Source organism: Staurois parvus, unplaced genomic scaffold, assembly GCF_062004578.1.
Source record: "Staurois parvus isolate SC_StPar_1 unplaced genomic scaffold, SC_StPar_1.0 ptg000104l, whole genome shotgun sequence".
In the NCBI taxonomy this organism is placed as follows: Eukaryota; Metazoa; Chordata; class Amphibia; order Anura; family Ranidae; genus Staurois; species Staurois parvus.
Genome location: NW_028317900.1, coordinates 5,111,245 through 5,128,357, shown reverse-complemented (window position 1 = coordinate 5,128,357; position 17,113 = coordinate 5,111,245). Strand labels below are relative to the sequence as shown.

Sequence of the window (17,113 nt, the reverse complement as noted above, 5' to 3'; positions counted from 1 at the left end):
CCAGGGGATTCCCAGTGCCACACCAGAGGGCTCCGAGGGCCACACCAGGGGATTCCCAGTGTCACACCAGAGGGCTCCGACATAAACACTCAAACAAGCTAACCACTCCTCTCTATGGCATTTTTCTGCCTACATAGGAGGCCAGACGGTGCCTACACCCCACCACCCCACACAGCGCCCCCCTGGGGCCATCCAGCTGTGTAGCCGGTTCCCATCCTCGATAACAGTGCACACTCGGAGGCCGGACACAGCTCTACTTCACACAGTTCAGCACTTCTATTCCCTCCATTCTGTCTACACAACACGTGCGGCGGCTCTCCAGCAGGGGGCGCTGACCACGAATGGCATTTGCGGAAAATCAAAGATGGCTGCCGCTGCTTCAGGCTGCTTTCGATGTTGTCAGCTGACTGACATTCTGACTCTTCACACAGGCAGAAGACTTCCGGGTGCAGGCCACGGTTGCTGTCCTTATATCACCCTAAGAGGCGGCTGCACAGAACACAAGAATAGCTGGAATGGTGTTCGGACAGGCTGTAGAGACCTCCAGCAGCGCGGTATAGCCGTAAAGCAGCAGCTTTGTGGAATAGCTCAGAGCAGGACAGCCCTGGAAATGATCTCTGCAAAGCAGTACAGCAGCTCCTGGCAGTGATCAGCCATTGACAAGCCATTCTACCCCCCTGCACTGAGGCTGCTGTCATGAGGTGAGGCCAAGGAAGCTGCTGCTGGAGCCCAGGTTGTTGCAATGAACATGCTGAAATCCCAGCACGGCAGGGCTGTCAAGAAAGCCCCCAGGAGGCGGGCGTACAGCTGCGATGTTTGTCCCAAGCAGTTTGAGACCCCTTCTAAACTGGCAAGGCATTACCTGACCCACACCGGCCAGAAGCCTTTCCAATGCCAGGACTGCAGCAAGACGTTCCGTCAGATGGTGCACCTGGAAAGGCACATGATGACCCACGCTCTCCCCTTCCAATGTAATATCTGTTACCGACACTTTAAAAGCGCCGACACTTTTTCCAGACACCAGCGGCTGCATATTGAGGGTGCCCGGCTGAAAGCGAGGATGACCAAAAAGCCTGCCGGTACCCGTCGGAGGAGATGCCTGTCTCTGCCACCGTATTGTTTCGGGTGCCAAAAGACATTTGAAAGCGAAGAGAAAAGACTCCTCCACCAGTGCGACTTTGTGAACATCACCGCTAACCGAAAACCAGAAAGTCAGCAATGTGGCTTGTGTGACAAGGTCTTTCCTTCCCGCTCCAAGCTGGCCAGACACTTCATGATCCATACAGGCCAGAGGCCGTTTGCCTGTGCTGTATGCGGAAAAGCTTTCCGACAGAAGGCTCACCTCAAAATCCACGCTCTGACCCACACTCAGGAGAGGCCATTTCAATGCAGTCAGTGTTTCAAATCGTTCAAGAAACCAGAACAGCTTCTCAAGCATGAAACAGGTCATGCTGCTGTGTCTTCTGTTCAAATCAATGTGGGGATTTCAGCTACGGAGCCTTTACAAGTGAAGGAGGAGCCTGATGATATCATCTCCGTCTGTGTTATCCCTTTCCAATGTCCCACGTGTGACCAGTGCTTTGATAGCCAGGAGACCCTGGATGGTCATATGTGTGGAGCAATGAACACACAAGTCACTTGTCCTGTGAACAGTTGTGGTGGGGTACCTGTGAAAAAAACGAAAAGACGCAATATTTATTTGGACTCTCCTGGTGAATTTTTTCCCACTAACTATGAACCATCTGAGAGACCACTAAAAATAGAACAACTGGAGGGAAGCGAGCATGGTGACCCCACCGCACTAGAGAACCAGCAGTTTGCTGTCCCCAGAAGTATATTGCATGTCCGTCCGCAACAAAAGGTCAAACATCCCAGAAAACATTTTGGACAGTCTCATCTGCTTCTTGGAAGGCACTTTAGAAACCAGCACTTCAATATGAATGATAATAGAATGGCAGGGAATAGAGATGCAGGAGCTATGCATGGTACATTTCATGCTGCTGAGGAAAGAGACCCTGGACAGCTTAGGGACACGTTTCATCACTTTCTACAGCAGGCACAAAGTATTTTACTGACAAGACACAAAGGGAGGAGGTGTGACCGCTGTGAGAAAACCTTCCCTTCCATGTCAAAGCTGCGTAGGCACTACCTCATCCACACTGGACAAAAACCCTTCTCCTGCACTGAGTGCGGAAGAAATTTCCGTCAGTCTGCCCACCTAAAGCGACACCAGGTGACTCACACCGAGAGTACTCGCCTGTACAGGTCACAAGTTGCTTTGGGTGATTATCAGTCTTCATTTGATCAGTGGCAAGAAAACCCAAGTTTTCAGTTCAACCAGCACTCTTGTAGTCCCATAGAAGACAGCCAAGACTTTAGCGTAATGACATTTGTGGTCCCTGAAATAAAAGTAGAAATAGAAACAGCTGATTTGCCCGAGGTGATAAAAAAGCCGGTGGTAACTAAGAGGGCAAGGATAACTTTGCCAAGAGTTTGTAATACTAATTCCAGCCAAGAAAGAGCGCTGCAAAAAATGAGGACACGAGCCGTTCAGAAGAGGTACAGATGCAGCCTGTGCGCCAAGAACTTTCTTTCTCCTTCCAAACTTGAGCGCCACCACCTTACACATTCTGGCCAAAGGCCCTTTGTGTGTCAGGAGTGTGGCAAATCATTTCGTCAGGATCCTCACCTAAAACGACACATGGTTACTCATATTAAAATGACAGAATAGGTGTTTGACACCCCCGGGAACGGCTCTGGGTTTCTGTAAATGTTTCTACTCGTAACAGAGTGACCACTTATGAAGGTTCTCTCACTGCTTATTTAGAAATAGTCTGTAAAATGAAGTTCACTTTTTAACAGTTACAAAAAACCTACCAGAATATTTGCTTTACAGTTTTGGCAGGAATTGCTTTTATTTCCCTCTCTGTGCGTTATTTCATATGTCTTTAATTGTTTTACTGATCTGTGTATGTTTCTGTAAATGTACATTTTTTTTTCAGATAAAATTTTTTCAGTAATCAGGTGACAAGCGTTGGATATATTGTGCAGAGAAGCTTGAAAATATTAAATATATTTTCTCTCTATAAATACTGTAGGGTGATATTATGTTTTGCAGGCAAAGGCAGCATCAGACAGGAGTTGGCCTTCATGCCTTGACTAGATACTGGTTTGGATGTTTTGTGATAGATTACACTCAAATAACATGACACAACAGAAAGTAAGAGGAAATCTTCCCAAAGTGAGGTAATCACTGGTTGTCGCCAGGGTTTCAGAACTAGTGTATCCACTGTAGGAGTTCCCCTCTATTCCTGTTCTGGTGACAACTCAAAATTTTGGATTTTTTTTAGAAGTTAGCTGTTGCGTCTGTATTGGAAGTTTTTCCTTTCACCTGTTACAGTGACTAATATAAATTGTTTTATCACTTTCTGCCTAGGTTACAATGGTCAGCCCAGACAGATAGACAGGATGAATTTCCCATTGGACACAGACAGGAATCAAAACCTGACAAGTCTAACACTACCACTACTGTACATTCTCCCTAACACTGCCTTTCCTCTGGTCTGGGATTTTAAATCCTTGCTCTTCTCCATCTTCTCTGTGCAGTTCTTCTGGGACAGTCTACATTGATTTTAATTGGTTAATGCTGTCATAGTGAATTGATCTAGTTTATCCTTGAAGCACTGCATAAAGAAGAGTGGGAATTTTTTTCTGTAAAGGTGAACTAACACTTTAAAGTGAATCTGTGCAGGATGCTTTTAAAATTAAGTTTGACAATTATGGAGTCATTGAGAATTCATTGCAGGTGCAGTTGACCTTCTTCAGTGCGTTTGCATTCCTATATACTTGTATTGATGAAGAAGCAGTTCTGAAATGAACACCAGCCCGTTGACACTGCCCCTAAATATGTTTGGGAATACGGGGGACAACAGCAAGCTGATTGTTTTGCCATAGATGGGTGATTGGGCCAGGCAATGGTCTACTCAGGCACTGATCATTCCATTATGGGATGGAGTTGGGTGAAGCCTTCCTTCTATTTCTATTAGTAATAGATTTTGCTATCAGGGCACTTATATTGACTATAAAGGTACGGTTTTACCACTTTTGGTGCTTATGCTCCTTGTGGTGTCTTATAGTAGAAGAATGTATTGTTTGAACAGTGGAAGGTGGGACAGATGTAAAAGTAATTTATCTGTGTCCCAGTTTGTTCTATACATTTCCACATTGTGTCATTCTTCACAGGTTCCCTTTAAATTTGCTATTTCATTTGACATACCAGCTATATTTAAAGATTCAAATGATGTACAATGAAAATGTGTTGATTAAACGGGAGAGCCATAATATAAAACCTTCAAGTGTCAAGGAACTAAGTCTAAAGCAGCACATAGATTAGTCATATTTTTTTTTTTTGTTCAACCAGTGGGTTGAATGAAAAAAAAAGAAGACCCACACCATTAGTGTGAATGGGGGGAGGAGATTGAGAAAATTGACAGCGCTATAAAAGTAACTATTCATAGCAGAAGAATGAGGCAGCAGCCAGAAATGACACTTAGTGCTCTGGATTCAGGCTAGTACACAGTATAGAGGGATATGCTTACTTCATGTGTGACGTGTACAATTCCTGTTGCACACAGGGTATTTTTGCAGCCACTTTTAGGGGCATCAGGAATTTTTTTTTTTCCTGCTTGTAAATGGCCCTCCATGTTATCCTGTGTGTCCATGCACACATAAACATTTAGGAGCTTTTAGTGCCAGGAGAGTTTAAAGACAGGTAAACCTGCCTAAATGCTTGTTAAAGCTAGGTGCATTTATCACTTGAGCATTAATCCATTTCAATGGCCAGGTTAAATGATTATTTATTGATGCTTCTAAACATGCCTAAATACTTAAAGCTTTAGATACGTCTATAGGTGTTTTTCCTGCAAAAACTCTTCTGCCAAGAGGAAAGCTTCTAGGAGAGTTTTTTTTTTTAAGGTCCTGTGTGCACGAGGCCCGAGGACTAAAAACCAGAGACAAACAGGCAGCTAGTATTCAGTAGGAGGTCAATATTTATTTTGTAAACTGATTTTCTTTACAACATGTATACCTATATCTGCCTTTTGTTTTTATGTTTTGTTTGGAAGGAAAAAAAATTATAATGTTTGGACTTGTACCAGAAAATGAGGATTCTCATGAACAACGTCCTATTTCAGTGGACTGTGGACACATTCCCAAAAGGATGAAGTTACACCCAACTCTCTCACATCCTCACATTCCTTGGTTATACCCTCGTAATTGGTTTTAAACAAGGGATGGTATTATCATTGCATGTACAGTACTTCTGTAGCTCACACTAAAAAAAAACAAAAAACAATAGAATACCAATACACACCACCTGGTATCATGTACATTTACTGGTGATTGCCATGCAGATAGTTGCTCTGCTTTAATCTTTATATTATTATTATTATACAATATTTATATAGCGCTAAAAGGTTTGCCCAGCGCTGTACATTATAGTGGGGGACAGAACATGACAATACAGTAACAAAACAATACACGAGGGGTTCAAGGGCCCTGCTCTTTCGAGCTTACAATCTAGGAGGGAGGGGATAGTGGTACAGGAGGAAGTGGCTGTGGGGGATGGAGTAATAGGAGGAGTGGAGGAGATCGGCTGTTAGGTGAGGGCGGGGTAGGCTTCCCTGAAGAGATGGGTTTTCAGGGTGCGCCTAAAGGTGAGGAGGGTAGGTGACAGTCTGATGGATTGGGGTAGTGAGTTCTAGAGGATGGGGGAAGTCCTGGAGAAGTCCTGCAGTCGGGCGTGGGAGGTGGAGACCAGGGAGCTAGAAAGTAGGAAGTCTGTTGGCTATAAGTTTTTTAAATCTACTGACAGTTTAAAGTGGAACTAAACCCTCCTATCGTTTTCAGCCAAGGAAGCTGCCATCTCTTTGATATTCAACTGCCATGGTGTTGCACATGTAATCAGTTATGACACCAGCCATTTGATGGTTTGACAGTTTGGTTGAGAACACAAGAAAATGTGGAAGTTAGCATTCCTGGCACATGGTGGGAATGGAACTGGTTTTTGAAAATCGATGTGTTTAGTTCCGCTTTAAAATGGAACTAAATTGTTCTATTCCTTACAGCCAAGGAAGCTGAATGTTTTATCTGCAGTTGCCATAGTGCTGCACATATGATCAGTTATAAGACCAGCCATTTGATGATTTGACAGTTTTGTTGAGAACCCAAGCAAATGTGACAGTTAAAACTCTGAAATCGATGGGTTTAGTTCTGTTGGTTCACACCGGTGCGACATGCGATTTACAAATCGCACTTGAAGTCGCATCTAATAGATTGCTAGAACAGTGTGTTAATCAGTGCAATTTGTAGTAGCATGATTTCAAAAATAGTTCCTGTACTACTTTTTCCGATTTCATTGCGTCTTGCTTTGACTTCAGTTAAATGAAGTCAGAAGCCGCAGTGAAATCGGAGGTACAAATTGCACGATTACAATTACAAATTACAATTACAAATCTGCGGCTTTGAAATCATGCTACGTCAAGTGAAGTAGTGTGATTTCAAAGTCGCATTCAGTGTGAACCACACTAAATCCAAATTTGATGTCATACGCCTTCACTTGAATCCGACTTTGAAGTCAAGCGCCTTCACTTGAAGTCGAACGATTTCAAAGCCGCATATCATCCAAGTCGCACTGACATCTCTGCAACTTCATGCACAGATGTCTATGAACAACGTCTCATGAACAACGTCCTAGTTCAGTGGACTGTGAACACCTTCTCAAAAGGGTGAAGTTACACCCAACTCACATCAGCACATTCCTTGGTTATACCCTCGTAATTGACTTTAAACAAGGGATGTATTATCATTGCATGTACACTGTACTTCTGTAGCTCACACTAAAAAAAAAAAAATAGAATACCAATACACACCACCTGGTATCATGTACATTTACTGGTGATTGCTATGCAGACAGTTGCTCTGCTTTAATCTTTGTCTGTTGGCTTCAAGTTTTTTAAATCAACTGACAGCTTAAAGTGGAACTAAACCCTCCCATCGGTTTCAGCCAAGGAAGCTGCCATCTGTTTGATCTTCAACTGTTGTGGTGCTGCCAGGGGCGGACTGACAACTCATGGGGCCCCCGGACAATAGGGGGTCATGGGGCCCCTGTGTCCTTGCCCAAACTGAAAAAAGTACCAGGGGCATCTCATGGGGCCCCCTACTGACCCCGGGCCCTCTGGCAGTGCCCGACTTTCCAAATAGTCAGTCCGCCCCTGGGTGCTGCACATTTGATCAGTTATGACACCAGCAGGGGCGGACTGACCACTCATGGGGGCCCTCGGGCAATAGGGGATCATGGGGCCCTAATGTTCTTGCCCAAACTCAAAAAAGCCTATGAAAAAGGTACCAGGGGTGTCTCATGTGGCCCCCTACCGACCTCGGGCAGTGCCCGAGTTTCCAAATGGTCAGTCCGCCCCTGGACACCAGCCATTTGATGGTTTGACAGTTTGGTTGAGAACACAAACAAATGTGGAAGTTAGCATTCCTGGCACGTGGTGGGAATGGAACTGGTTTTTGAAACTGTTAAATCGGTGTGTTTAGTTCCGCTTTAAAGTGGAACTAAACTGTCCTATTCTTTACAGCCAAGGAAGCTGTATGTTTTATCTGCAGTTGCCATGGTGCTGCACATATGATCAGTTATAACACCAGCCATTTGATGGTTTGACAGTTTGGTTGAGAACCAAAACAAATGTGACAGTTAAAACACTGAAATCGATGGGTTTAGTTCCGCTGGTTCATAACGGTGCGACATGCGATTTACAAATCGCACCTGAAGTCTAATAGATTTATAAGGCAGTGTCCTAATCAATGCGATCTGAAGTAGCGTGATTTCAAAGTTCTTGTGCTACTTTTTCCAAATTCATTGCGTCTTGCATTGACTTCAATTAAATCAATTTGCAAACCACAGTGAAATCAGAGGTACAAATCACACTGATCTGCGGCTTTGAAATCATGCCACAAGTGAAGTGGTGTGATTTCAAAGTCGCATTCAGTGTGAACCACACTAAATCCAAATTTGATGTCATACGCCTTCACTTGAAGTTGCACGATTTCAAAGCCTCATGTCAGCCAAGTTGCACCTGAAGTCACACTGACATCTCTGAGACTTCATGCACAGATGTCTATGCAAGTCGCACCTGAAATCACAAAAAATAGCACAGGAACCTTTATTTCTGATTTGAACGGTTCCATTGTGGACAATAGGGTGCGACTTGTCATGCAATTTGAAACATATTGCATCCTCACCACCGGTCAAACACACACATGGATCGCTTTTTAAAGGAGCAGCTAGTGCCTGCTGCACTTGTGAATGAGCCCTTAGTTGAATTCTGCAGCAGCACCCCCAGGACTCATTCACATGTAAAATTGGGGGTGGTTGAGTCACCCGCAATTCCTACCCCCTTTAGCTGCTGAGGAAGCAGCCAAAAGTGTACACATGCCACAGGAATTAAACTCCCTGTTGCTTTTGGTGGGTTCTACCTCCCATCAACTGCGACCCATTCAAGTAAATGGGGCCACTCTGCAAGCGCCCTGCAACTGCGTGCAGAAGTGGGGTCCAAGGAGTTAAAGGAGTGAGAAAGCAACACAAGACTTCCTGCTTTAACCTCTTGTTTTCCGTACAACACAAGGCTGCAGGGCAATTGCGGAGCATATAACCCCAGAAACTGCAAAATGTATATCCCCTGGCCACTGCAACTAACGGGGGTGCGGTTAGAATGGGGGTGATAAAAACACGTCTTAACTATGGGGTTTTACCACCCCCCCCCCAACCTGAAAATGTGCGTAAATGATCCTTTACTGTTCTGAGTCCCCTATAAGTCTGCTTTCTCACTGATGCGCTGCAGTTTACCTGTACTGTAGGTGCAGCACAGTGCATCTGCGACTTGCCTGGGCTAGCTGAGCTTTGTCATAAACTTCTATTACATACTGCAGGTGCACTCCTGCATTCAGATGTTTTGGTGCGCTTTCAGATAGGGTACCAAAGCCGCAGGATATAATAGAAGTCTATGGCTAAGTGCAGCAAACTGGCGGGAAAGTTGCAGGTGCACTGCACCCAAGGTGTGGGAAACCTGCAGCGCACAAATGTGAAAGTGGCCCTATACTATTATGCCCTGTGTATTGCTTCACACTGACCTGAAGATCCTAATTCCTGCTGCTGGCACCATTCTGGAGATCGTTCGCCCAGGATCAGAAGTGGAGTGCAGGTGGTATCTGCATGGGTCAAAAGCCAGCGCTACAGAGGCGGCATCAGCTTATGCGGCTCTTGCTCCACAGAGTATTGCACTTACATATACTCTGTATATAAACCACTTTGTGCACAAAATGTGTCCTCCAAATTTTTTTCAGTGGTGAAAATCCTAAAATTGCCAGCTGGATTAATGCAGGCCATAGAAGGGTCAAACATCGGCCGTTTAAAAAAAAAAAACCCAAAAAAAAACCGGTTGTTCGATCGGCCGACGTTACCACCAACGTTAAAAATAAACGGCCGATTTTCGTCCCATCTTTGGCCGGCATTAACCCCATAACTTCTTTCCCTTGCAGAGACAGGGGAGCGCACCATACAATGTGACAGCAAGAAGAAGAATTCTAGTCCGCTATATGAATAAGTCTTGCGGTTGCAACAAATGTATCCATACAGATGTTATTTGGATACAAATGGATACATTTGTTGCAACCGCAAGACTTTTTCATATAAAATATAATAGCGGACTTTAGAATAAAGCACGGAGCCGCCATTCAGTGACACCTGTACATTCCATAGCGCAGTACAGAGCAGTCACAGGGCAGTCTTTTTCTTCTTCTTTTTTTCTTCTTCTTCTTTAGCATGTGTAGTCTGATAGGTAACTAGACCCTCCCTCTGCTCCATTCATAAAAGCTGTACTATCCCCTCCCACAATGAAAAACAGTCTATGAATGGTGGAGGCAGACCTTTCATTCATCTGCCCATCTGGACAACTCAAAATTATGGATTTTCTTTTAATTTCACTTTCAATGATAATAAACAAAACAAATAGGATGAATCCCCGTAACAGAGACACAGACAGCAATAAAAACTGACAGGTGTTCTAATCCATCTCCCCTCTATCCAAAACTAAAAAAAAAAAAGTTTTGCCTTCAGTAATACTTGAACTTTACCCAAAAGTCAAAAATAATGTTCTTTAGCAAGGAACATACATTCCACATTAATAATTATGCAACCAATATGAGTGTGTGCTGTGCCTCCAGCATTGTTTCTGTTTCTTCTTGGAGGTCGCCATTTTGTTGAAGCAGACAGTCTCTGAGCAGCAGTAAATACAGGTGTACCTCAGTTTACGAATTTAATGCGTTGTCCGGGACGTTTTATAAACCAATACGTGGTTTCCCATAGGAATGCACTGAAAACCAATTAATCCGTTCTGGAGGTCAGGAAAAAAGTAAAAAAAAAGTTGCTGTCACTATAGGTCATTGCTGGTTTTTAAATTTAATTACTGTCTTTTTTTTTTCTTCACTATAGCTCAGAGAATCAGCTGTCACTTTCCCCCAGGTGAAAAAAGAAAGTTTCCTTTTAGTTTAATTCCCCAGGTTAAAAGAAACAATGTTTCCTTTTAGTTTGTTTCTCAAGATAAAAGAAACAAAGTATCCTTTATCCCCATGGAAAATGACAGTTAATTCTGTGAGCTATAGATAAGAAAAAAAAAGCATTAAAAAATCGGCACTGACATACACTTCGTATCGGGGGCAGACTGACCATTTGGAAACTCGGGCACCGCACGAGGGCCCGGGGTCAGTAGGGGGCCCCATGAGATCCCCCTGGTACTTTTTTCATAGGCTTTTTTGAGTTTGGGCAAGGACACAGGGGCCCCATAATCCCCTCTTGCCCAGGGGCCCCATAAGTTGTCAGTCCGCCCCTGCTTCGTATTGCAAAAAAATTTGTAAACCAAGGCATTATTTTCAATGGATTTTCATTCCTAAACCGAAAATTACGTTAACAGAGGCGTTCGTAAACCGAGGTATACCTGTATTTAGGCTGTCAGCAAATCAACCTCTACAAATTCAGGACAGTGTCAAAAAATAGAGAGCAACTGAGCATGTAAAGAGCAGGGTGGGACAGTATTAATGGATTTAAACAGTACAGGCACTTATTTTTAGGCTTCATGCACACTAGCGTTTTTTTCTGCTCCTAGAAGCTATTATCAGCATATTTTTTTTTATGCTCCTAGAAGCTAAATAGTGTTATTCTGAGTGTCCATGCACACTACTTTAGGCTATTAGCATTTTTTGAGCTTCAGCATCTCGGAGCAGAAAAAAATATTTTTGTAGAGTTTTTTGGGGCATTTTTCCAGCAGAAAAAAAAACGCTAAATGCTCCTAATAGCTTTTTTCTAGCTTTTGTTTCCCCCAACCTGTACTGTAATAACCCTAATAAAGCGCTAATGCTTCTGAACACTATTAAAACACTATTACCAGCATTTATTATCCAGTGTTTTTTGAGCTTATAAAAATGCTAGTGTGCATGGAGCCTTAATGTTTCTTCATAGGTATACCTGCAAAGGGGACCAGCATGAAGTGATCTAGCAGGACTTCATTTTCTGTCTAAAGTTCCACTTTAATTTATTTATATTAAATGTATAAATAGATCCCCAAGTATACAGATGAGGTACTTTCAGTTGCTCATGACAGGTTTGCTTTAGAAAGGAATTATTAAAGCTGAACTCCAGGCATGGATTTTATAGCATAGTTGCATTACCGTATTTTTCGCCATATAAGACGCGCTTTTTCTTCCCCAAAACTGGGGGGGAAATGTCAGTGCGTCTTATGGAGCGAATATGGAGCAGCCGGTCCGGTATTTCCACCGCGGCCATGTCAGAATACCGGGCCGGCCGCTCAGCTCTGCAGCGGGACCTTACCTGTTCCTCTATCCAGCGGCGTGCTGTCTTCCCGGCTTCTGTAGTGTGGGCACTGGGCATGACAGCCGGGTGCCAAGTGCGCATGCGCAAGAAGCGGTGCTTTTTGTGAATGGTAAGGCGGTACCTGGGACACATGACAGATCCCAGAAGCCGCCGGACCAATCACAAAGCACAAGTGCTTCTCGCTCATGCGCACTGGGCACCCGGCTGTCATGCCGAGCGCCATTACAGAAGCCGGGAAGACAGCGCGCGGCTGGATCGAGGAACAGGTAAGATCAAACAAAAACTCTGCGGAAGTAAGAGCGGGTACCTGTCAAATTCAGGTACCCGCTCCCCACCTCCCCAAAGGTCAGCAGTCATCTGTACTGTCCGCAGTCTCTGGTCATCCCTGTGCTGTCCGCAGTCTCTGGTCATCCCTGTGCTGTCCGCAGTCTCTGGTCATCCCTGTGCTGTCCGCAGTCTCTGGTCATCCCTGTGCTGTCCGCAGTCTCTGGTCATCCCTGTGCTGTCCGCAGTCTCTGGTCATCTCCTGTACTGTGTCTGCAGTCCATTAGTTCAGAATTTTTTTTTTCCTTCTTTCTGCCTCTAAAACCTAGGTGCGTCTTATGGTCAGGTGCGTCTTATACGGCGAAAAATACGGTAGTTCGACCTTGAATCAATGGAACAATGCATAGGCTATACCAGGGGTGGACTGACCATTTGGAAACTCGGGCACTGCCTGAGGGCCCGGGGTCAGTAGGGGGCCCCATGAGATGCCCCTGGTACCTTTTTCATAGGCTTTTTTGAATTTGGGCAAGGACACAAGGGCCCCATGATCCCCTATTGCCCGGGGGCCCCATGAGTTGTCAGTCCGCCCCTGGGCTGTACCTGTGGGATCACTGTAGTAGTCTGTGCTACAACAGTGATGGCTGAAGTCTTCCCACTCCTGTGCTGAGCAGCTGCCCTGCTGCATAGTGAACACGGGATGATTTGCTTGGCACACATGGGCAGCACAGTGACTAAATGGTTAGCACTTCCGCCTGGCAGTACTAGGGTCATTGGTTCAAATCCCAACCACAGCACCACCTGCCTGGAGTTTGTATGTTCTCCCTGTGCCTGCGTGGGTTTCCTCCGGGTACTCTGGTTTCCTCCCATCCTCCAAAGACATGCTGGTAGGTTAACTGGCTCCTGTCTAAATTGGCCCTAGTATGTGTATGTATGAATGTAAGTTAGGGACCTTAGACTGTACGCCCCTTGAGGGATAGGGACTGATGTACAATATACATATACAGTATGTAAAGTGCTGTGTAAATTGACGGCGCTATATAAGTACCTGTAATAAATAAAATAGGAAGACTTTACAAAATATAACATATACTTCCATGTTTTTTTTAAATTAAGAAATATACATTATGTCATTGCCAGAACGCCTTGTATTTATCTCAATTAATGCAATGTATTCTCTGATATGAACGCAGTGGTGATTATGACATCACTGTCCCAGCTCCAATCAGAGAACACTTTGTATTCATTGAGAAAAATACAAGGCATTCTGTGAATGGCATCCAAGCCGGGAAAGTCACCCCTTTGTAGAAGGGCATCATCATGGGATCTGGAAGCCTGCAGTAATCTGGTGACTACTACAGCGATCCTGCACTTCCACAGTGATCCCCCAGGTATAGAATACGCATACTTACACTGAGCCCATCTGAAACAATGTAGGTAAATGATAACTAAAGGCAAAGCTTTTTCTTTGTTCTGGTTTGTGGAGAGAGGTTAGAACCCCTGTCAGCTTGTATTCCTATCTGTGCCTCCATGAGGGAGATTCACCCTATCTGTCCTGGTTACCATTATCAATGAAAGTAAAAGAAAATTCCACATTTTGTGTCGTCCCCAGAACAGGAATGGAGGGGAAATCTTCCTTTCAGCTCACTCCCTTTACAGGGATTTCCTCTCACTTCCTGTTTTGGCTATGGGACAGGAAATGAAGGGAAACCTCCGCAATGGGGCAGACAAGAGAAAACAAAAGACTTTCAGGGGTTAGAACCCTCCCTTACTCTATCCAAAATGGGAAAAAAAGTTTGCCTTTAGTTGTAGCCTATAAAATGCCATGCCTGGCGTTCTGCTTTAACCCCTTCCTGCCGACATCACACAAATCTGCGGCCTCACAGAACTGGGCTTTTTTTCCATGGGGCAGCATATTTACATACCTGTTTTGGTACTAGGAGTGCAGCTTGCTCCCAGCACAAAGACCGGGGTGTCACTGAGAGCCCCGGGTCCCGTTCTAACGTTCGGGGCCCGGGACTCCAGATTCTGGGTCACATGATCGCTGTGATAGCCTCTGATTGGCTATCCCAGTGATTAGTCACTGTAAGCCGCCCCCCTTGTTTTTCTTTCCTCTCTGAATAGAGGAATGTGAAACATTGTATCTCTCTCTCTCCTTGCATAGAGAAAAAAAAACAACTGTTGTTAATAAAATAAATAAAATAAATATTAAATAAAGAAAAAATACCTAGATCAAGGTTTGATCAGTGCCAAGGTTAGTGTTTGGGTCAGGGTCAAAGGTCAGGATTTTTTTTTTTTTTTTTTTTTTAATTGGTATCAGTGTCAGTTAGTATCAATGTGTTTTAGTTAAAAAAAAAAAACCAAAATGTGCACTTTTATTTCTGGGCTGTAGTACAGGTGCAAGTAACAAATACCATACACATATGTGGTATCGCTGCGATCGTAAGCAGCTGGAATATCTATTTTGTGTTGTTCTTTGGTGGTAGGTTATGGTAGTAACAAGAAACTCACAGCTAAATTTAAAAAAATGATTTTTTTTTTACTATTTTGGGCTAGTTTTCCTTTGATAATAAATAAAAATCAGCAGATATCCATTATCATTTACCACCAAATGAAAGCCCGACTGGTCCTGAAAAAAACCACGGTATAATTCACCTGGATGTACAAAGTAGTTGTGATGATATGTAAGGTTTTTCTAACACGTGTCAACGTTCCAAAATTGTGCTTAGACATTAGGATTTGTTTTACCCTTAGGCGAGAAGGCCATGTGTGTGTGGGGCAGACATAATTCAGCAGTGGTGGTCCAGTTGTGGAACTACAAGGCTCAGCATGCTATGCTAGGTGCTGGAAGGGATATGGATAGGCTTTCCCGGGTCAGTCACAATAAGAAGCAGCAGCAGCAGTTCTCCTTCTATATTCAGGCATTATATGACACAAGGACCATTTATCAACACAGGAGCTACTGGCTCCACAAATATGGCGCCTCTTCTGAGGACACAGGATTCCTCTACAGTGCTTCCTCTATGTTTTGTCACTCTATTTTCACGTCACATCCTTGTGATCGGTTCCGGTGCTGGTGTAGCGGGTTGCATGGTTCTGTGGTACACGAGGTTTGGGTCTGTGAGGTGTCACTATGGAGACCAGACCGGGAGGACAGCCGCCAGCCAGGAAAATGGCGACTCCTACAGTGACCCAGATGAACGCCGAGTTTGTCACTCAGGTGAGAGGCTTGGAGGAGTGTGAGTGCCGAGCCCTGTGTGCTCCTCTATGGGGGGTGTTCTCCACACAGGACATTACTGTACACCTGAGGCGGTGTTCACACTGTTGCGTTTTGTGAACACGTAACATGTGGAGATTGTGTGCGCGTTTGTGAAAAAAAAGTGGAAAACCGTGTGTTGCACTTGTGGTGCTATGGATCGGGACCCCGGACACACTGGGTGCAACTGTGCTTGTGATTTCCCATGACATGCAACTGGCAAATCGCATGGCAAGTGGCACCCTATTGTCCACAATTACAGCGGTCATATCATTGCGATTCTGTCTTGGTCGGAGCTGCACTGATTTCTATAGTAGTGCATGCAATACTTCCGGTGCGACTTGCATAGACATCTGTGTCTTGAGTGTCGCACCTCAAATCGGAACAACGTCCGACGTTGAAGCTGTGCGTCTTCACTGGTAGTCATGTGACTCCAAAGTAGGATCAGTGTGACCGGGGAGCTAAGTTCACAGCTCTGCGTCCTGTGTGTAGACAGTCCATTCATTTCAATGGGCCACCCTACTGCTGAAACGTAGGGAATGAAGTCCCTGGATCTCCACACCAATTTAGAGCTCGTGCAAAAAGGCACCACGTTTGCCAAAGCATTGAGATGCCATTGAGAATGAATGACAGACCCGTGCGATCACTAATATTACCTGCAGGTTGAAAACGCATTCAATTTTGCGAATGTTCCCGACCTGCACAAGTGTGAACTCAGCTTTAATAGCACCCAACCCATTTGTGCAGTGTGTGCGTAAAAGAAAAAGCGTGCAAATGCGATATTCCTGCATTCATACATTATAGTGTGAATGGGGCCTAAAGGCAAAGCTTATTAGCCTGATTTCACCCTGCCGGGCTGCATTTTGGTCACGGCACGAGTGGACCCGCCGGATTCATGCAGCTAACCTGCGGTTTCTCATAGCCCTTCTATTAGGTTGTGTGTTTAATGACAGCGCACAAATGATGCAGCATGCAGAACTTTCAGGAAACTTGTGACTTAACCACTTGCCCCCCCCCCCCCGAGGATTTACCCCCCCCGAGGATTTACCCCCTTTCCTGACTAGGCCATTTTTTGCAATACAACGCTGCTGTCAGGAATGGATTCGCCACTGGTGGTGGGACTCACCTGCCTTGTGGGCTGCAGTACCAGGTTCTCTCAGCAGCCAGAATCTCACTCCTGCAGTCAAGCCATCACCTGAGGCTGATTGCAGGAGGTGTATTTAAGCAGGATCAGGCCTGCAATTAGTGCCTTGGTGTATTGTTCCTATGAGCCCCCGTGCCTGATCTTGTCGTCTGTCTTCCTGATCCCTCTGCTTGACTCCTGACATTGATAGAACTCTGCCTGCACCGACCTTGGCTATTCCTGACCACTCTTCTGCCTGCTCCTTTGTACCTTTGTCTGCCTGATGGTTCCTGACCCGGCCTGCCTGACCACTCCACCTCACTAGCCCTGACTACTCTTGTCTGTGTTCTTGTACTTTCCGTTATCAGTTGGAGGTTTGGTTTTGTTTATATTGTGCGTTTATATTTTTGTAAAGCTTCTAATAAATTATATTGTTTACACCATACTTGAGCCTGCATTTCCCTGTGTTAGCCCACAAAGCTTTTGGTCATACCTGGAGCCCTGACAGCTGCATTACTTTAACTGA

At 44.7% G+C, this 17,113-nt stretch overlaps 2 protein-coding genes across 2 annotated transcripts in view; both read left to right on the top strand.

Moving 5' to 3' along the window:
• Positions 1 to 404: 404 nt before the first annotated feature.
• On the top strand, positions 405 to 3,090 carry ZNF770 (zinc finger protein 770). The gene has a single exon (XM_089671287.1). It carries the CDS (start codon positions 743 to 745, stop codon positions 2,729 to 2,731), a length of 1,989 nt encoding a protein of 662 aa, XP_089527413.1. The 5' UTR covers positions 405 to 742; the 3' UTR covers positions 2,732 to 3,090.
• A 12,166-nt stretch (positions 3,091 to 15,256) lies between these two features.
• AQR (aquarius intron-binding spliceosomal factor) overlaps positions 15,257 to 17,113 on the top strand; it is a 144,416-nt gene continuing 142,559 nt past the window's right edge. Inside the window, exon 1 of the mRNA XM_089671280.1 lies at positions 15,257 to 15,428. Within this exon, the coding sequence (XP_089527406.1) occupies positions 15,342 to 15,428 (87 nt within the window). The 5' untranslated portion in view covers positions 15,257 to 15,341. The remainder of the gene's footprint in view (positions 15,429 to 17,113) is intronic.

Bases quoted from the DNA above. Each gene is read 5' to 3' on its own strand.
- ZNF770 (XM_089671287.1), top strand. From the start codon at position 743: ATGAACATGCTGAAATCCCAGCACGGCAGGGCTGTCAAGAAAGCCCCC.